Source organism: Acipenser ruthenus, chromosome 25 (genome assembly GCF_902713425.1).
Source record: "Acipenser ruthenus chromosome 25, fAciRut3.2 maternal haplotype, whole genome shotgun sequence".
Taxonomy (NCBI): domain Eukaryota; kingdom Metazoa; phylum Chordata; class Actinopteri; order Acipenseriformes; family Acipenseridae; genus Acipenser; species Acipenser ruthenus.
In genome coordinates, this window is record NC_081213.1 from 25,816,199 (window position 1) to 25,834,794 (window position 18,596).

Here is an 18,596-nt window from a genome sequence, read left to right on the forward strand (position 1 = left end):
GTATGATCTGTTGTGTGTTAATTTTTAGCAAAATAGGGTGCGGCAGTGATGTTGCCTCCGCTGCAGTGGTATTTGATGTGCATTTAACTAATATGGGAACCACAGAAACAGTGTGATATCTAATTTCGGAGTTGAACCTGTGTATATAGACGGCTGTGTTAAAGGTGTTTTATGACTGGCGTCACAGGCACCGATTAGTACTAATGATGGACTACCTAATGTTAATTTGGATAAAGCAGCCCAAGGACGATAGCTTCTAATCAGTGTCTTTGAAACCAGCCGACAGTGTGTAGAGTAAACTAAGGGCGCCCCCACCTGGAAACCCTTATAAACTCAACTAGCTGCGTCCACCTTTCTATTGCATTAGCCAAGCCTTTGCTGCACTGCACACTTTTTGAGTAAAATAAAATAAAATAAAATAAAATAAAAAAACTGCTTTAACACAAGAGAAAAAAAACTTGTAACTTCAAAAATACCAAATAGACTGTAAGGTAAGCTAAGTCAAGCAGACAAACGTTTCTAGTACTGCCTCCACCAGTATATTCAAAATGAATATAACCAGCTTTTGAAATAAATCTTCATATTTAAGAAACTTCAGTAATGTGCTAGAATAGTATAACTCTTTTCCTTTAATGGGAAAGATCAGGTCCCAGAGCTAAATTATATTCCTTTAAAGAACTTAAAAAAACAAGCAGTATATTTTTCAATATCCAGTAATAGCCATTCCTAAATATTCTTGGATATTTCAGATGCGATCCCCACCCTTGATCAGTTTCTGCAGTTCCTCTATTGCTGGGGCAGCTATCACTGCTAGTCCGCACTCTCAAGGTCTTTCCTCTGGATACTTATTGTTGCAATGATTCATCTTCCAACCCCTGCCCTTCCTCACTCATAAGGAATACCAAAACTCCCCGGGACTCCTGGGTCAGGCTCGTGCCACACATGTCATTTCCTTCTGGACACCTTGACAACAAGTAGGAAGCCAAGGGTCACATTTCCTTTATTAAAAGCTCAGTCAGCTTTAAAGGTCAACCCAACTACTACTAATAGGATGTTATCAGAGCTGTGGAACTTCTCAGCCGCGGAGTACAGTAGCTTCTCGGTAGGTGGAGTCGATTTCCATATCAGTGTTGGGGAAACACAAGCCATGCTGTGCTCTGACATCCCAGTGCTGCTGCCAGTAGTGGAAAAGAGTTATCGCCTGTACATCCTGGCTTTTTTTTAATCTGCCTCATTAATTATCATGTGGCAATGGCAAACAATAACACGTGAGGTGCACATTAGGGTAAGAAGCCTATTGGAGGAAATAAACAGTAAGATGATAAACACTATTTTAGACCTGCTATGTATTGCACTAGCCTATACTGTAGGTGGCTCATTACATGTTGCTAATTGCCCAGTATGTATTCAAGTTTCCTTGGTTTATTACTGGTGGAAACTTGCTCACATGATCTCTCTTGTTTTGAGTTTTTTGCCTTCATACTTGACATAAGAACTCAACAGCAACCACAAGTGGAACACGATTCCATGCAGGCAGCCAACGTCACAAAGATTCTTTTAAGGTTCAGAGCAACTTAGAAAAAGGGCATTACAAACAAAATTCTTATCTTTTGTCTTCTTGCAACTTGGGAGTGCTACAGTATATTTCAAGTGAATCCTTTTACTCGTTACATAAATATATTGCTGATGAAAAGGCACCAGTTTTGCACTTGAGGTGAATCAACCAATGAAGATCTGTGGAAGGTTATGATAAACCACATATGAAGTGTAGACATTTTAGGTTACACTGGAAGACTATTGGCCCTCAATCACAGTAGCACCAATGTCACAAGACTGTGAAATATGAGTTTTAGAATGATGTCACCCTTTGTTTCCTTACGGAGACCTTACCTGCAGTAATACAACCTGCCTTCTTTACACCTTAATTTCTCAAGTGTGGTTACGTACAGGCAGGGTACATTGAAAATGATCAAGTGGAAGAACATCTTTATTTAATAAATACATTATGTACATTATATATATATATATATATATATATATATATATATATATATATATATATATATATATCCAAATACTTTCCATGTTTCACTAACAGCATGTAATCCTTTCACAGAAGTGGCATGGAAAAAGGCTTTCCTTGTTTTAATTGCACATCGTGATTTCTTATGGTGAGTATAGGACACGTACACACTGGCACAGAAACCAGGACAAGTAAAAAAAATTTGAACACTAAGAAGCCTTTGTTTTTACTATAATGTTTTCCGTATAAGAGGAATTCAAACTTAGTCACGGAGGCATTTTAAACAGTTATTATTATTATTATTTTTTAATCTGAGTCATTGTGCCTAAGCCTTGGATAAATGACCAGCAATCACCTTCACTAACCATAGTAACAGTACAGACCTGTCAGCATGTTTGAAATCGGCACTAACGTCAGTATTTGGCGCAGTTTTCAATATGGAAGCACCTGCCAACCAAGCGCCTTCTCGCAGCCCTCTATGAAAGTTTGCCAGTGATTCCATTCACACAAACGGGTTTGCTGCAGTTGCAGGTGACTCTGTGTTTTTGTCTAACCGCTGCAGGGTCTAATGAGACCTCCTGTAGCCATTTTTTCACTTAACTGCTATACAGTTTCCCCACACAGATGAATGACAAGATGTACCTTCCCTAGATGATAACAGCAAGACCTTTAAACATGTAGGGGAAAACAAAGACTTTTGGAATCCATTCGATCAAAAGGGAAGGATCAAGCAGTCTCTGTATCTACTTCATTAAATCTCCAGAGACAAGCAAAAATGTTATTGTTTTCATCTCTCCCTTTCACCTTTATCATATTTAATGCAGTTACTGCGGCAAATCCTCGTCAGCAAAGCCCGCCTCTCTTCCCACAGATTTTAACTTTCATCAGCATGTTTAAACACAGACCAGTGCCAGTCAGATTACAATCAAACACGTTTTTACCCAAACCCTTATGAATGAAAATACATGTTGTAAATACACAAACCGCCCCATATTTAACACATTCATTCCTTTCTTAGTTCAAATCAACCCGTTCAGGGGGAGGAGAGATCGATTGCACGGCGTACTAATGCACAAACAAGTTGATCTGAAAGCAATACATACAGTAATATTCAACTGTACCCAATGTGACCAACTCTGCAATGCAAATAAAAACGCGTTTACTGATTTGTTCTTTTGGAGACACTGTAGCAAACCAGGAAGTAAAGGGCGAGCATTAAATGTTAGACTACGGAGTTACTGTAGAAGTATCAAAACAAAGCTACATGTGTTTTAATTAGTATTCAACCGATCAAATATCTTAAATTATTCTTAAACTAGTGCTATACAGATGGAGTGCGATTTTCCAACCCTGCCATTGGACTGTCTTGTTTGCATCTTCTCCTATTTAGACGCAGAAGATCTGATCACGGTTTCTTTAGTTAATCAGGTGAAAAGAAACAGTCATATCAATTAGCAAAGGAACGACGGTAACGTTCAGATGTGTGAGACATGATTATGTTCGTATTCAGCAAACGCTTTCAAACATTTCAAAGCAGTAGTGGTGCAGCTCATGCATGATGTGTTGTGTCCGCTGGGTGCGCCACTGACGTACGGTAAAGTATCCACAGAATTCGGGTAAAAAGTAAGGTTTCACAGATAGGGGTTTTATCACTTGTGTTTACTCAGTGGCGTAACAAGCGTTCTATTTATTTAAAAATGGCTTTGTATCCAATATTTTAAGAAGAGGAATTAACTTTTTAAAAACTGTTTTTGTGTGTCTTCAATAGTCATGGAATGGAGCTGCAGAAACAGCATGGTTGTGGAGGTAAGTCTTTACTCAAAAGAATGACGTGGTGTTTGCCTATTCGATTGTTAAAGCTATGTGAGTCGATCTGCGTAAAAGAACATGCGAAAAAAAAACATTTCTGCAAGTGCCCAATTTTATGAACCAGTGTTTTAAGTAACGTGTTGTTACCTGGTTTGGCCACACGATGGCGCACTAAGCATACAGTATGAAGAAATGCTTTACTGTTCGACAGCCTCACAATGTCCTCGATCATTTTTTTATAGTAAAGAAAGAAAAAAAAGTATTATAAATACAGGTTTCAAATGTCACACTGTAATTATGGCAAAAAAAAGTGAATAATGACATTAGTATTTTGTTAATTTGATATAATGATACATACATATAATTTGTGATTTACATATCATTATTTAAATTTTTGGGATCTTCATTATTTTATTATTATAACATAATATGTCAATCATGGTAAGGTTTAATAACTGCATTTCACACCAACAGACAGCTGTGCATGCACCGCTGGACGTTTTGCAACCTCTCAAAACTGAATCCAGAAATGAAGACGTGGAAAAATTACTACCTTCGCCGGGCCAAGTTGGAGCAACACATGACGTCAGGAAGAGCATTTGCAGACTACACCTGTAAAACCTTGAGAGGTCACACCGGTACGTGCAATGGTTTTAAGTAAGCAGGGCGTTCTGGAGCATTCGGACAAATCAACAACGTCCCATTCCTGCACAGTTCTAGCTTCTTCATTATGGATTTGTCAAAACCTATTTCTGAAAAAGTTACCGCAATTCGCATATTTGACCACTAAGTGGCATGTGCACATTTGGATGGCATTATACACTGACATTATTCATTTAAACATAGGTAACTATAATCATCAGAAAGAGGAGGACATCCTTTTGTGACAAAGTTTACGATAACAAGGCGTTGACAAATATTATTATTATTATTATTATTATTATTATTATTATTATTATTATTATTATTATTATTTACTTTCTTTGTAGTACTGCTGTGTAAGTAAACGTTAAGGGTGAATTATGTTTTTTATAGGTAGTGTAGTTGGCTTGGTTTACCTCTCCGACAGAAATCATCAGTTTGATTCAAAGTCCATTGTTTGCTCTGCTTCCAGTGACGGCACCATTCGAGCTTGGAGCATTCAAGAGGTATTCCCCTCCTGTCTTTTTAAAAATGTATTCACACAGCTCCCCGCTGTATTCTGTATATGCAACACACATTATCATGAGTCATGTATTTCATAGGTTGTTTTTCTGGCTTTAATGTTCCTTTACTTCTACATCCAATGGCAGTATAAAAGACAATTCATGTACTTTAACTTGCAGGCTCATAGTCATCTCTGTGAAATCAATAAGGCACACAGTGATTGAACTCTGTAACCTCCATGGTTACAGTATACTAATGCATTGAATTCATTATTTTACATCATTTCATCTGTAAAAAAAATGTTTTGTGATGTTTTGGAATCTGAATACTGTTTTCGTCTTTTCCAGGGCATTCAGCTGTGGTCAAGCCAAGTACAAGACGCGCCTTTGACAAAGATTATTGCTGATCAGCAGACAGGCCTTGTGATCAGCACGGACTCACAGGGGAGGATTAAAGCCTGGAAAGCCCAAACAGGAGATGAACTGGCTTCATTCCCTACTGCATCGTCAGCATGCACATTGCTAACCTACTACAGAAAAGACCAGTCTTTCTTGACCGTAAGCTTTTTTTTATTATTATTTAGCCGACGTGCTCAAATTTACTAGAAAGACAAAGGATGGTTGTGTTTTTTTTTTGTTTAACTAGTTAAGAAGGCTGTTTTCTCAACAATACTTAAAAGGAGCATGGCACACTCCACACCACATATTGATGTTCGTATTTCTTTTGTTCCAGGCTGGTACATCAGGCGGTGCACTTCACACATTGACTATCCCAGCTCTGTCTCAGGTTTCCCATGTCAGAGCTTTCGATACCTATAAAATAGATATTTTGTTATTGTCACCAGACAAGCATTGGGTAATAGCTGCTTTAAGGGAAAGTTTAGATTTGCACCCGAAGGTAAGGTGCTTTCTCTTTCATTAAAGTTAACATATAGGTGGCATTATTTAAGTGTGATTGACGGGGATATAAGAGCATTAAGCTTTTTATTTATTATTAAAACTTATTATAACAACGCTAACATACATTCTGAAATAATTAAAATGTTGTTCTATACTATTATTATTATTATTATTTATTTCTTAGCTGACGCCCTTATCCAGGGCGACTTACAATTGTTACAAGATATCACATTATTTACATACAATTACCCATTTGTACAGTTGGGTTTTTACTGGAGCAATCTAGGTAAAGTACCTTGCTCAAGGGTACAGCAGCAGTGTCCCCACCGGGGATTGAACCCACGACCTTCCGGTCAAGAGTCCAGAGCCCTAACCACTACTCCACACTGCAGCCCTGTACTGTGATCTACACTTGTGTGAGGGCATTTAAAAAAAATAAAATAATGGTAGACATCTTAAAATGTGATTAGATGACAGATCAGGACCAGAGAGTTAGTGGGGGAATCATGTAAAGAATATCACTGGTATTAACGGCTGTTGGCTCATGTTTGCTTTGTTATAGTAAGTTTACTTTTTCTTTAGGTCTATTTCACTGAGAGTTTAAGCTGTCCTTGTGAAGATGATCCACCTGTATCTGCTTCCTTACCAGTTAACGGGTGCACAGCAGCAAGTTTCTTCCCCTCAGAAGCCGCCAGGGTGATGATCGTTCACAGTGACGGTCTGTCAAACGCCAAAAATATCTCCATCTTTGACATCAAATCAAAAAAATCTAAATACAAAACAGAAATCATGGGTAAGATTCACTTTTACTAATGATAACGCAGCTGCTCACTTTACTTGCTTTTACACTACAGTCAGCACTCACATATCCGACACTTCAGTGACGGTTAAACGAGTGTGACGCATATCTGATTATTTAATCTGATTTGACGTGTACGTAGGGGAGCACGTTGTAACCAGCCCCCTACCATCCAAACAACCCCCTGCCCTGCACACACACACACACACACACACACACACACATTTCATACTGAAAGAAAAAGTATGGCTTGGATTTGAGGAAATGTACAGGGAGACGTATATTTTAGCCATATTTTTCTTTTCTTTGGCACTGTTGCTATTTTATTTTTCTTATTTTTTTGCTTATATCTGACATATCCCAAGAGATGGCTCATGATGATGGTAGATCTTCCATGGAAGATTTGATTCAGCAGACTCAAGGCAGGATAGTTACAGCAATCTGTCTCGACTGTTTAGCTATTTGAAGACGGTCCTCCTGTTAGTTTCGTTTTTCATCCAGATGGGTATTTAGTTGATTCTTTCATTGAAATTTGTTAGAGCACGAGTTGGGGGAATAATACAGCACTAAAAGACAAACACTTGTCCGTTTTGTCAGGGAACACAAAAAAGATACAATGTCAGAAAATACATAGCCGAGTTTTAAAATAAGTCGGCTTCAATTTAGATGTTCTGTAGTTGGTTTTGTTGGTACAGTACTATATTTTCAACAAAAGTAGCGTTTAATTCATAACGATGATTCTGAAAATATCACTTGCCAAAACAGACGACACGTGGGCTGTAGTACAGCACATACATTTAAATCCAGTACATATTGTACTAGCGTTCTGTAAAATTCTCCATTAACGATCCAACAGCAAAATTAAATTAAAATCTTATCCATACAGAACTGCGTACAACGTAAAAGGCAATGCAATTTAGCAAAAGATTAAAAACAAACAAACAAAAAAAAAAAACACCAGTTTCCAGAATTAAAACAGTATCCAAAGTCAGTATTCAAAATTGCAAAATATAGTGCTCGATAAGCCCTAATGTCAGTTCACTCGCAAATGAAAATGCACAAAAGCAACTAAAGATCAGATTTTTTTAAATAAATGTACCACAGTATCTCGTTCGCTTTGTTTTTGGAGGAAGCCATCTTAACTGCACAATAATAAAGACAAACTTATTTGCCGTGCCAGAAAAAAAAAGAAACACGGGCTGTGCCGGTTAAACAAGTCAATTCTAACACTGAAGAGATGGACTTTGTATCAGAAAACTGGAAATCGTGTGTGACGGGCAAGTGCATTCATTTGTAACACACATATATATATATATATATATATATATATATATATATATATATATAAATAATGGGGATTGATTTTATTCTTAATACAAGGCTGGTAAAACGTGCCTGACGTGTATCTGTGTAATGGGTACCCAAGTGCTGACTGTAGTACTTAAATAAATGTCTTGTTGTAAATGTTACTTGACTTGTGCTCTGCTGTTTTTAAGTTGAACAGGTTGGAAGTTTTGAATTGCTGTTTGACGGATGGAATTCAGATATCCTCCTTGAAGCACATGGAAGTGGCACGATTCTTATTGCCCAAGGGAAAGAACTGAAGTTGTATTCCATTGCGGGTACACAGATTGCAAGCTTCCTGGATCACAAGGAACACATCGCTGCCATGTGTGTGGTATGACCAGCATTGTCTTTTAATCCGTTGCAGTTCATTTCAATAGTTATATTTATTTGCTAAATGTTAATCTTTCTACTTGTTTGTGTCATGTGCTATTTTAAAGGACTCGTTCCGGGTTGTTACTGCATCCTATGACCTATCCCTCAGGGTGTTCACTTGGAAAAAAGAACAAAACAAGGACCTTTCTCTTGAAAGCCGTTATCATTTGCTGGGAGGATCCGACATGTTTTCAAGGTTTTCCTGCAGGGCTCTGGATTTTTCATTTAGGTGCTCTTGGAACCCCTCCTTTGTATTTTGGCAACAAAGAAAAAAAAATGTGGATGTAAATGCTACATTCTATACACAAATCTATCATTTTGACAATACAATTAAATTCATTAAAAAATTATTTAGGTTATATTACTTTGCAGTGAAACCTCATTAGTTTAAATTCCAATAGCCATTTTAAAGCATTTAATCAGAGACAGCAACTAGATTTTTAGCATAATTACCTTCTACTTGTGGTCTTTTACACTCACCCATCATTTTTTTGTTAATTATTCCTTTTTTTCTTGTTCACAGGGGATTTACACATGTGGCTTGTGACTACACAAGCATAGTGGCCTCTGTAGCAGCCAAAGATGGAAAAGATGTCTTGAAAGCCTATTCCTTCAATGCATAAGACTTTCTGAAAAACCAGTCAACCAAATGAACTGTTAAAGTTGTAGGTTAAGAGTTTGGAGGATTTTGTAAAGGTGATAAGAAAGGTTTGAACACACCCTCAGATGAATTCCTTGTTTTGTAATGGAAGAGGCTTGCTTTGTTTAAACGTCTATGTATTATAATAACCTCACAGATTTTCAGCAAGCCATTATACTAGGATACATGCCCCATATTGCTAACAGCTATATAGCTGTATACTGCCTATAAGGCAAACAACTTAACACTGCATTATGAACACTCCACTATAGCAGACCTTGCTTACTACAGTAGGCATGTACAGTTCACCTTGTCTGCTTTTATTTGTGTGCAACCAGAGTGTAGCCAGCCTCTTGTCAACCACAGCAGATAATGTGAGTAAAATATTTGATAATTCAAAGTTATTTGCTTTAATTTCTTAATTGTGTTTGTTTGTTTTTTTTTTTTTTTTGGGGGGGGGGGGGGGGGGGGGGGATTTCCTACATGCCTACAATACCTACCTAACATTAAAAACCAAAATCGGTTACATTTTTAAGGGTGGCCTGATGGTTGTTAATTTTTATACATAACACATTTCATTTACAATTAATAGCTGTTAAGACACATTTGTTTACAGAAAACCCTCCAGTCAACACAAACAGTTTAAACAGATTTCTTTTTTTATTTAAAAATTTAAAAAATCGTACAAAGAAACTTAAAAACAAATAAAACATACCTGTCATACTGCACCTTCATTTCAGTGCGTGACAAACACCAACCTTTGAACAGTTTTTTTTCCCTACATAAGAATGTTTAAACAAGTCACACGGTATAAAGAGATGCCCACCCTTTAATTCAGAAAATCCTGAAAGGCTGTTCATAATAACAGGTGGAAAAGGGTCAGTCTCGAGGTGTTAAGAATGAGTCAGGAAGCTTGCATAACAGCATACAATCTGCTGTGGTACAAGCAATACAACAGATCGCTTTAATAACTACATCAAAATCCCCAAAAGAGCAGGTTAATTGTAAAAACCATCCTTTATGCAGGTAACCCCTTCAGACCTCTTTGACTCTCCTAATCCTTTTATCATTTATTTCCACACCTTCTCAACGTACCCTGCTTTTAAAATGAATGTCGCTTTTTTTGTCTTCCGTGCCAGCCTTTCTTTTGGTGCTCATTAAAATAAACTGCCTATTGTTTGCTCCGAAATAATACAGGAAACCAGCCATAATGTGTGTGCATATATATGAATTCCGATCAATTTAAATATTGTGGCCATACTTAGATATTCTGTTGCAATCCTGAAGCCCTAAGAAAGGCAGCAGCTTGTATAGTTATCTCCTCTGGGGCAAAATCCCTGCCCTACAACTATGCAACCTGCTACCTCTCCCCAGGAGCCCCTATTTCACTTGAATTTCTCCAAGGAAGACGTTGTCTTTCAGACTGCTTCAACCGATCCAGAAAAAAAAGAAAACTTTAGTGTTCAGGTAATTCATGGTATGATGCATTTTATATGCACGTACGCTGCTGATGAAATAAAATTAACAAAAGCAGGGCTCGAAATATACTTTCTGGCTTTTGTGTGTGGGGACCGGCAGGCCAAGCGCACCTTTACCTTTTTTGTAAATCAAGCGTGATTTATATTTTTTAACAGATGAATTACTCGAAAGATCTTTAATAAATTAACTTAACCACTAGTGAAACCTTTAGTATATATAATAATATTGCAAATGAAAGACCCTGACCCCCCCTTCCCGCCCAGGATATCAATAATACTGCACCTAAAAATAGGGGGGACTTGTTCTTAGGGGGCTTGTCCCGTTAAAGCCCAAGCCCTTGTTCTTAGGGGACTTGTCCCGTTAAAGCCCATGTATTTCAAACCCTGAACAAAATGGTTGAACACCTTAGTTATATGCACATCTTGTTTTATTAATGAACCGTTCCAACAATGATGACAAACAGTGCTGCATTGCTGCTCCTCAGGGAAGGCAATAGATTGTATAGTTATCTTCTAAACAGGGTAAAATCACTACCCTACAACTATACAATTTACTACCTCACTCTGACAAGGCATGATTGACAACAGGTGATTACACTTTGCAGAGAAGATATTCTATAGCATAGAAACACAATTTCAGGATGGGTTGACTATTAAAAAAAAAAAAAAAAAAAACATTTCATGTTACAGTTTTTAACATATTCCAGTTTAATTTGCTTTTTCGGTTCTTCGTTGAAAACATACAATGATTAAGAGCTTCTGTCTTACTTTACAAGTATTTCGCCACCCAGAACCTTTATACAAAATTACTTTTCCATTCATTTAAAATGAATACAGTATAAAACACGGAAAGCGCATCATAATGTTAGTTTGAGCTCATCTGTATACCGCATTACAGTATGAGCTCATTATTATAACAAACACAGTACACCTAAACCCATCATTCTTACCTCACTTCACTTGTGTCCACATGGTAATATGGTATAAAATAATAAGTATAAAAAACGTCCCTTGTCCAGCTGTATAAGTTTTAATCTTTATTTAAAATTTCTTCAGAATGCTACTAAAATGAATAATGTACAGGCTATAATTTAAGAGGGGTACTGATGATTCAGAGAACGTCACAGATGATTTTCTGCCACTTTAGGAAAGACAGTAGATTGTATAGTTATCTCCCAGTGTGGGTGTGACCCTAAAACTATACAACCTACTACCTCATCCCACAGTGCAAACAACGTCTTCGTACCTGTTTCATGAAAAATAAGACAGATCGTGAACACTGTACTTCACGGTGAACTCCAAACGTAACTTAAAAACAAATACGGTAGTCAAGTGCTTCAATGTACCAGCTCAAAATCTTAATACAGCTATTGAAAAGTAAATGGTGTTGGCTTCTCTCTGCTTCTGTGTAGGTGTTGTCTGGAATTACATCTGCAACTCTGGCTAGACGGGAGTAGATAAAAAAAAATACAACTTTGTGGACTGGTATTTTGAACGAGGTGCAGAATGCATGTTAACCGCGTCATCGCATCAACTGAGATGCATCTCAGCCATTCAGCAACTGCTTTTAAGAACAGTAAACTGCACGGCCTAGGAATACATAATGTGTTTTGGGAGTAAAACAAAGAAGCAATTAGGCATTCTCAGCACTAAATGGCTAGACTCCTTTTTTGGAGGGAGCTGGTAGGATGGGAACCAAAATAAATTTGCCTTTCAATACACAGCAGATCTTGGCAGAAACTTTTTCTTGTGGTCCAGTCTACTTTTTTTCTGTTCACACAAAAATAAATGCGCAGTGCAATAAAACTCGGAGGCTTTGTGCAGCGCTGGGTCCCTCACTGCAGAAAGCAGCCATGTTTTTATTGTGTGCCTGCTTTGACTGTTAACTGACTTTTCTACTAAGCATGAATGTCATTCACTTTAGATGCCCTACTTCCCATAACTAACTGTCTTCATTTGCCAGTGAAAAGGGAGTGAAGAACCTAGGAATAATGAAAATCAGAATTAAAACGTGCATTTCTACAAAGCACAATTTTCTCCCAACGCCATTCAGTTGGCAAATGTTCAAGTAGCCGTATCCCCTTCCGATATTTGTAGTATAGAATTTGAATAAATAGTAATATGTAGCGGAATTGCTTCCTAATTTCTATCTTTTTGAGGAAGTAAAGTAAAGGGTAGTAATTCCTCAAATGATTGTGACCCACTTTTTACTGTTCTTTACATTCCAGTTAACAAAAAGCTCAGTGCAATAAGTCATCTTGATCAGATACAAATATAGAATTGATACAGTATTAAAATATATATTTTTTATGCTGGTATATATTTTGTATTTTATTTATAGCTTTTTAAATTTTATTTTATTTTATTTTTGTCCCCCCGAAGCTGAAATACTTGCCACACAGACGTGCAAGAATTCGGAATCCACTTCTTGGCACCATCCCCTCTGCAGAAAAACAAAAAGAAGCCATCAGCATTTCAGGAAAGACCAGTCATTCATAAACAAAAATAAACAGTAAAAACCTTTTAAAAGCATTTGGTCCATTTATACCCGATACCTCTCCAGCGTCTCTCAAAGCGCCTCATAGATAACTTGCTTTAGCTTCTGAGACAATAAATAAGTCTTTGAACAAAGCCTTGATGAAAAGACAAGCTGTACTTCTGATGCATGCTAATGCACTGAACACTAGCCTCGTATTCAGCTGCATTAATATTCAAAAGCAAAGATGACGTTCCTTCCTACACCGTAATCACAAACCTTTAGTAGCATAGATGTTTGTGTTTAAAAAATAAAAAAAAAATAAAAAAAAAACACAAGCGCCATAACCTGCCATATTCTTTTATACCAACATATGAACAATGATTTGAGATTCTGCCAGGGCTTGGCGTATGTCCCAGATATGCTTTCGTGAACCCACAGTGCCCATTGTCAGAATCTAATCAAAAGCATTTTTATTTTCTGTTGTGTTTTTTTAAGTATTCCAGTGCACAGATGGGTGTAAGCAGTTGGTCCAAACTATCCCCTAACACAGATACATATATTGGCACAGGGACAAAGATCAGCAGCCGTTATGATACATTGGCACAAGGCCTTCACTAGATTAGGTCAATAAAGGATCTCGCAAAGGCCCACGGCAAACTAAAACCATTCAAAGGCAAAAACGGCAGCATTTTTTTGTTTTCTTTTTTGGGAGATTTCAGCTAGCTTCTGATTGCCCGTATACAAGTACTTACCAAGTAAACATGGGAAGCCCTGGGATGGCGACATACGGCTCAGCCTGTTAATAAGACCTGCTGATGCATTCCCGATTCATTGACTCTGATTACGTCAGAGGATGACGCATGTAACCGCACTGTCATAAACCTGTCCCTCCTAACAACGAAACCTGCGGGCTTTCAATTAAAATCAGACAAATCCATTGCAAATAATAATAATAATAATAATAATAATAATAATAATAATAATAATAATAATAAATGTATATATTATCAAAGATTAGGCCTTAAAATATATAACGCTACATACATATGTTTTAATAAAGCTGCAAATCAACTCAGGACACTACAGATATATTATTATTATTATTATTATTATTATTATTATTATTAATATTATTATTAATATTTTTTTTCGGGGGGGGGGGGATTTTATTTTGCAGGTCAGTCTGTTTTGCTTGTACACTGAAGCTAATACGGCTTCATAATTCCTGTAACATGTCATTCTTGTCTCGTTTAAGCATCACATGCTTATGTTAAAAAGTATTACACAGCAAAACAAATGTAATATAGGTCTGACACTGCATTCTGGATGAATTGAAATGAATTACTTGAGAGGTATCAAACAACACTTGACATCTCAGCTCAAAAAAATACATCAGTAATGTACTAAGTTTATAAAATAAAGCAAAGCATTTTTTTTATGTAGATAAATGTAAAAGTGTTCTGATCGATTGTGAATGTTCCTTATGGAGCAGCTCCCAGTCTATATGACTTTTGAGCTCTTAAAAAAGGGCCACCGCTCCAAGTCTTGAAAAGTTCTCAAAAATGTTTTTTTTTTTTGAAGATCTCAGAAAGTCTCTGAAATACAATAATTTAAAAAAAAGATATATATACAAAAAAAAGATAGTTTATTTATATATTTTTTAAACGTGGCATTACCAGACAAAAAACTGCTAACCATGAACTCATCAAATGCAGCAGTGCCTCTGCTAGTGGCTCAGATTCAGTTTTATAGCAGTGTCCCAATTCCTTGGCAGCCCCCAATACAAAAGGGACTTCCATTCCATGCAGTTTTAGTCACCTTTGCCGATCTCAAATCCATGTAAAGACTGCGGAATGCAGGTCAGGGAAAATCAGAAGGAGTTTTACGTACATGAACAGCAAGCCAAAAGAAATGAACTACAGCGCTGCTCTTGCATGTTAGCAGAGCGACCGCGTAAACCGACGCTGCAAGTCTGAATGGCTGCAGTTGGCTGGAAGTTGCCAGTGTAACATCTCGCCATTTTCTCATAGCCAATTGCAAATCCGTGCTGTGCTTCCCTTCCTTACGGTTCTATTCTGAAAAGGGAATCCTTGAGCCAAGAGCTCATCACTGGCATCTATAGTTTCTTCGTCTGACTTCAGTATGTTTGTTTTAATGTTTCAGAGTGATGTAAGCTTTCTAAATGGTGATGCCTGAATGGGCCTGTTACAGTATGTGTTTTATCCTATAGCAACAGTGTATCACAGCCAAGTGTTATGCTTCAACAGAGAGCCAGGGGCAGTAAAATGCTTTTAATCCTTGGTTACAAGTCATATGCAAGTCGATGCAAACATAATGAATGCATATTCTAATAAAATGTAATAATTTATCCCCAAAAATGTATTAACCACCCTAATGCCAAAAGGGAACAAAGCACTAGTTTTACACCAGCAGGTTCACAATTGTATTACATTTTGCTTTGCTTGGTAACATAATGGTGTTTGGGTCTTTCACGTCAGTTAGTATTAGCACTACATTGTGTGGTAAGGTTTATAACATTGAATTATAGTTATATAAATTATTTTAAGCAGTGATGTGCATTTAAGCCATTCTAGTTCATTCAATTACGTTCATAAGGACTCCATATTGACCACATCCAACCCCGTAACTTCAAATCTCTTAATAATAATTAATAACTCCCAATTTTTAATAAATCGGTTAACTGTGATCTATTTGATCTACATAGTTAATTTACTGTTAACATATGGGATCTGGGTTACACTGGCTGTGTTAGGTTTTATTGGCTGTATTAGGTCTACTTCATATTAATGATGCAAGTTCTGTAATTCAAAATCCATTAGCTATATCATCACTCAACACATTTGGCATGCAAACGTCTAAATACACTGCAATTGACGTTATTACCAGCACTTTCAATGCGCAAAGACGTTAAGATATATCTGAGTCCTAACAGTACTGGACTCAGGACTGTAGGTAATCTTTAATGTACCAGAGCTCCCGCTGCACCCCTTAAGAATTAAGGAAGAGGCACACCTCCTTCTCCTTCCCCTCCCCCTCTGAATCCCTTTCCCGCAAGGCCAAGGTCTCCGACTCAGCCTAGCTTGACAGTGGAAGTGACGGCGCCTGGCCAGATTGACAATACGTTAAACCAATCCGGAGTACAGACTGACCTCCTGCAACCAATGCGTGAGAAGAGGGGTCGGGATATCCAGCCTTTTTTTTATTAGGTTGAGAGAGGAAGGTAGAGTGCAGTAAATGTGACTGAGTAAAAAAAAAAAAAAAAATCTAGTGATACCGTGATATACACGGGGCCACAATTAAAGATATAAAACTAACAAAACATCAGTATAAAAACTACTAAGCGTAAACGAAACCATATTCAATCGTCAAATATAACTATTTTTCCCCCCAAGAAGGTTGTTTTTTTGTAGAAAGAAATTAAACAGTTAAGAGCTAAAACTAAATAAATCACATATATATTAAGAGCTAAAAACGCCCATTTTTGAAACGCCGAATAGTTGCTGTTTTACTTTACAGTATCCTCCGCCAATCCCATTAATTGATGGAATGAAGTAAAGCGGACGCTACGACCGCATATTTTAATACCCTTCCATAAATAAAAGGTCGCCAACATCGAAAATAATACTGACCTAAATAGCAGAAATTAAATTGAATCAATTCACTGTGTATATATAACAAAAACGCACATCTATTTCCCTGAACTGAGTACTGTATGTGGTCCAGATAATTGTGGAATGTGTACGCCAAGGAATTTTATTATTATTATTTTATTTTTACTAACTGTTCAGTACAGTCTTTACTTTAAGTACATGGATAATGAAGAATACTGAAAGAAAATTGCCTTACCGTCTCCTGAATTTATTTTCCATCAAGTGGGACTGGGTACGGTAAGCAGCTCACCTCACGCGTTGAATCCCTCTCCCCTCCCCCCTGCATTTCTGTTAAACACAATTACCCAATTCCCTCCAAACAGCACACATTATTTTGTTCACAAGCAATTCACGAACACTAACTTCTCCTACAAACTTTCCTTCTTTACTTTCTCCTTGCACACCCCTCTCCCCCGTTCTGAAAAAAATGGCGGTTTTCAAAGACATGGCTGCGATTTACTGTCGATTATTCCCATTTTTTTTTATTAAACTGTAAAAGACCAAAGGCAAACCCCGTGTTTATCATACCGCGCAGTCCCGTCTGCGGCTGCGTTTTTTCAATCCTCCTCAAAACTAAAACTGCATCATCTGACTGTGTGGCATTAAATATTTGTCGAATAGATTTTTTTTTTTTTCTACATTTTTTCAGTCTCCCCTCCTGGGTCCCCCCTCACTTACCTGCTTCTGCTCTCTTTCTGTACTGTACAGTACAGTAACCCGGAGATGGAAGTGCCCGGATGAAGCTGCTAATTTCTCATTCTGCTCCTTCTAGTTGGCTGTGCAGCAGCCTCAACCTCACAACTGTACATGTGCTTGGAATGTTGCAAGCATTCAGTCCAGCGAGCACACACACACACACACACACACACACACAAAGTCCAAATGCATAGCATTCTGAAAAGCTCTGCTGTTCTTCAGTGCAAGATTTTTAAACTGTGTTTTAAATTAACACTACGGTGATTTAAACTCATTTTGTAATCATGTTCTGTTCAAGCGTATAATAATTATGCAAGCAGAATGTAAACATGTTTATGGGTGTACAGTATTACTGTATAATCATCCATATAATATTTTTTATAAGGTTACAGTACTGTTTTTATTGCTCTAATTATTAGACACACACAACAGCCATTACACTGTATCTCATAGAATAGAAGAAGCATATATTTTTAAAAAAAATAGTCATAAATTAGTCATAGCATGACTAAATATTGGTGCAGCAGCTATACACATGTGGGTGGTTTATCCATTAGCACTGTAATGAAATAAAACAGGAGCAGGCTGAATTGTAGCTGCTTTTGTGGTAGGATTTGTACTCTGGACCCAGGTTACAACATAAGAATGTAAGAAAAGTTGATATAGGTAGCTCTATAAAATACCCCAGCTTACACAATGACTGTTGAAAACAGATGCTTTCTCAAGGAGATCAGAAACAATGAATATGACAAGAAATACATATGAACCAATTAGAAATGTAACTGGGCTGGTAGCAACAGTAGATTAAATGGAAGAGGGGTGGTCACAGTGCCTCTTAGCAGGGAATGGCATTGCACACTATTACACACAGTGCCAGTTTTATCACTCACATTTTTTATTTTTCTTTATGTTAGTCATGTCCATAGATGGGGTCAAGAAAAGTGATTTTGAACCACTCTATTATCCTGCTATTCAAAATGAGCTAAATGTCCCTTTACTTTATTTAACAAGTTCATCCTGTATATGGCTGATTAAAAATGACCTGGCCAGATCACACAGCTGGTGACTACAATTCTAAACAGTTCTTTATATGGGTGTGGGCTGATCCGAATGATTAGTGCTGAGGAAATGTTTAGTTATAGTGCGTCTGTCATGACATCATGTCATTTTTGGTTCGCTTTTAAATCTCTATTCCAAACCACTTTTCTATTGTTTGGATGAATAGCAAACTATTACT

General features: G+C 37.2%; 1 protein-coding gene across 5 annotated transcripts; it reads left to right on the top strand.

The window, feature by feature from the left end:
- The first annotated feature begins 3,214 nt into the window (after nt 1–3,214).
- On the top strand, nt 3,215–13,353 carry LOC117413706 (F-box/WD repeat-containing protein 12-like). 5 transcript variants are annotated; one of them, XM_059000146.1, is made up of 10 exons: nt 3,215–3,451; nt 3,792–3,829; nt 4,307–4,470; nt 4,868–4,980; nt 5,326–5,535; nt 5,711–5,875; nt 6,460–6,670; nt 8,173–8,354; nt 8,461–8,624; nt 8,919–9,435. In XM_059000146.1, the coding sequence occupies exons 1-10, from the start codon at nt 3,353–3,355 to the stop codon at nt 9,016–9,018; spliced, it is 1,446 nt and encodes a 481-aa protein (XP_058856129.1). In that variant the 5' UTR covers nt 3,215–3,352; the 3' UTR covers nt 9,019–9,435. The 5 variants fall into 5 exon arrangements, with proteins under 5 accessions (XP_058856129.1, XP_058856132.1, XP_058856128.1 ...); XM_059000149.1 differs by lacking the exons at nt 8,461–8,624; nt 8,919–9,435 and adding an exon at nt 12,896–13,353; XM_059000145.1 differs by having other exon boundaries at nt 8,461–9,435.
- The last annotated feature ends 5,243 nt before the right edge of the window (nt 13,354–18,596 follow it).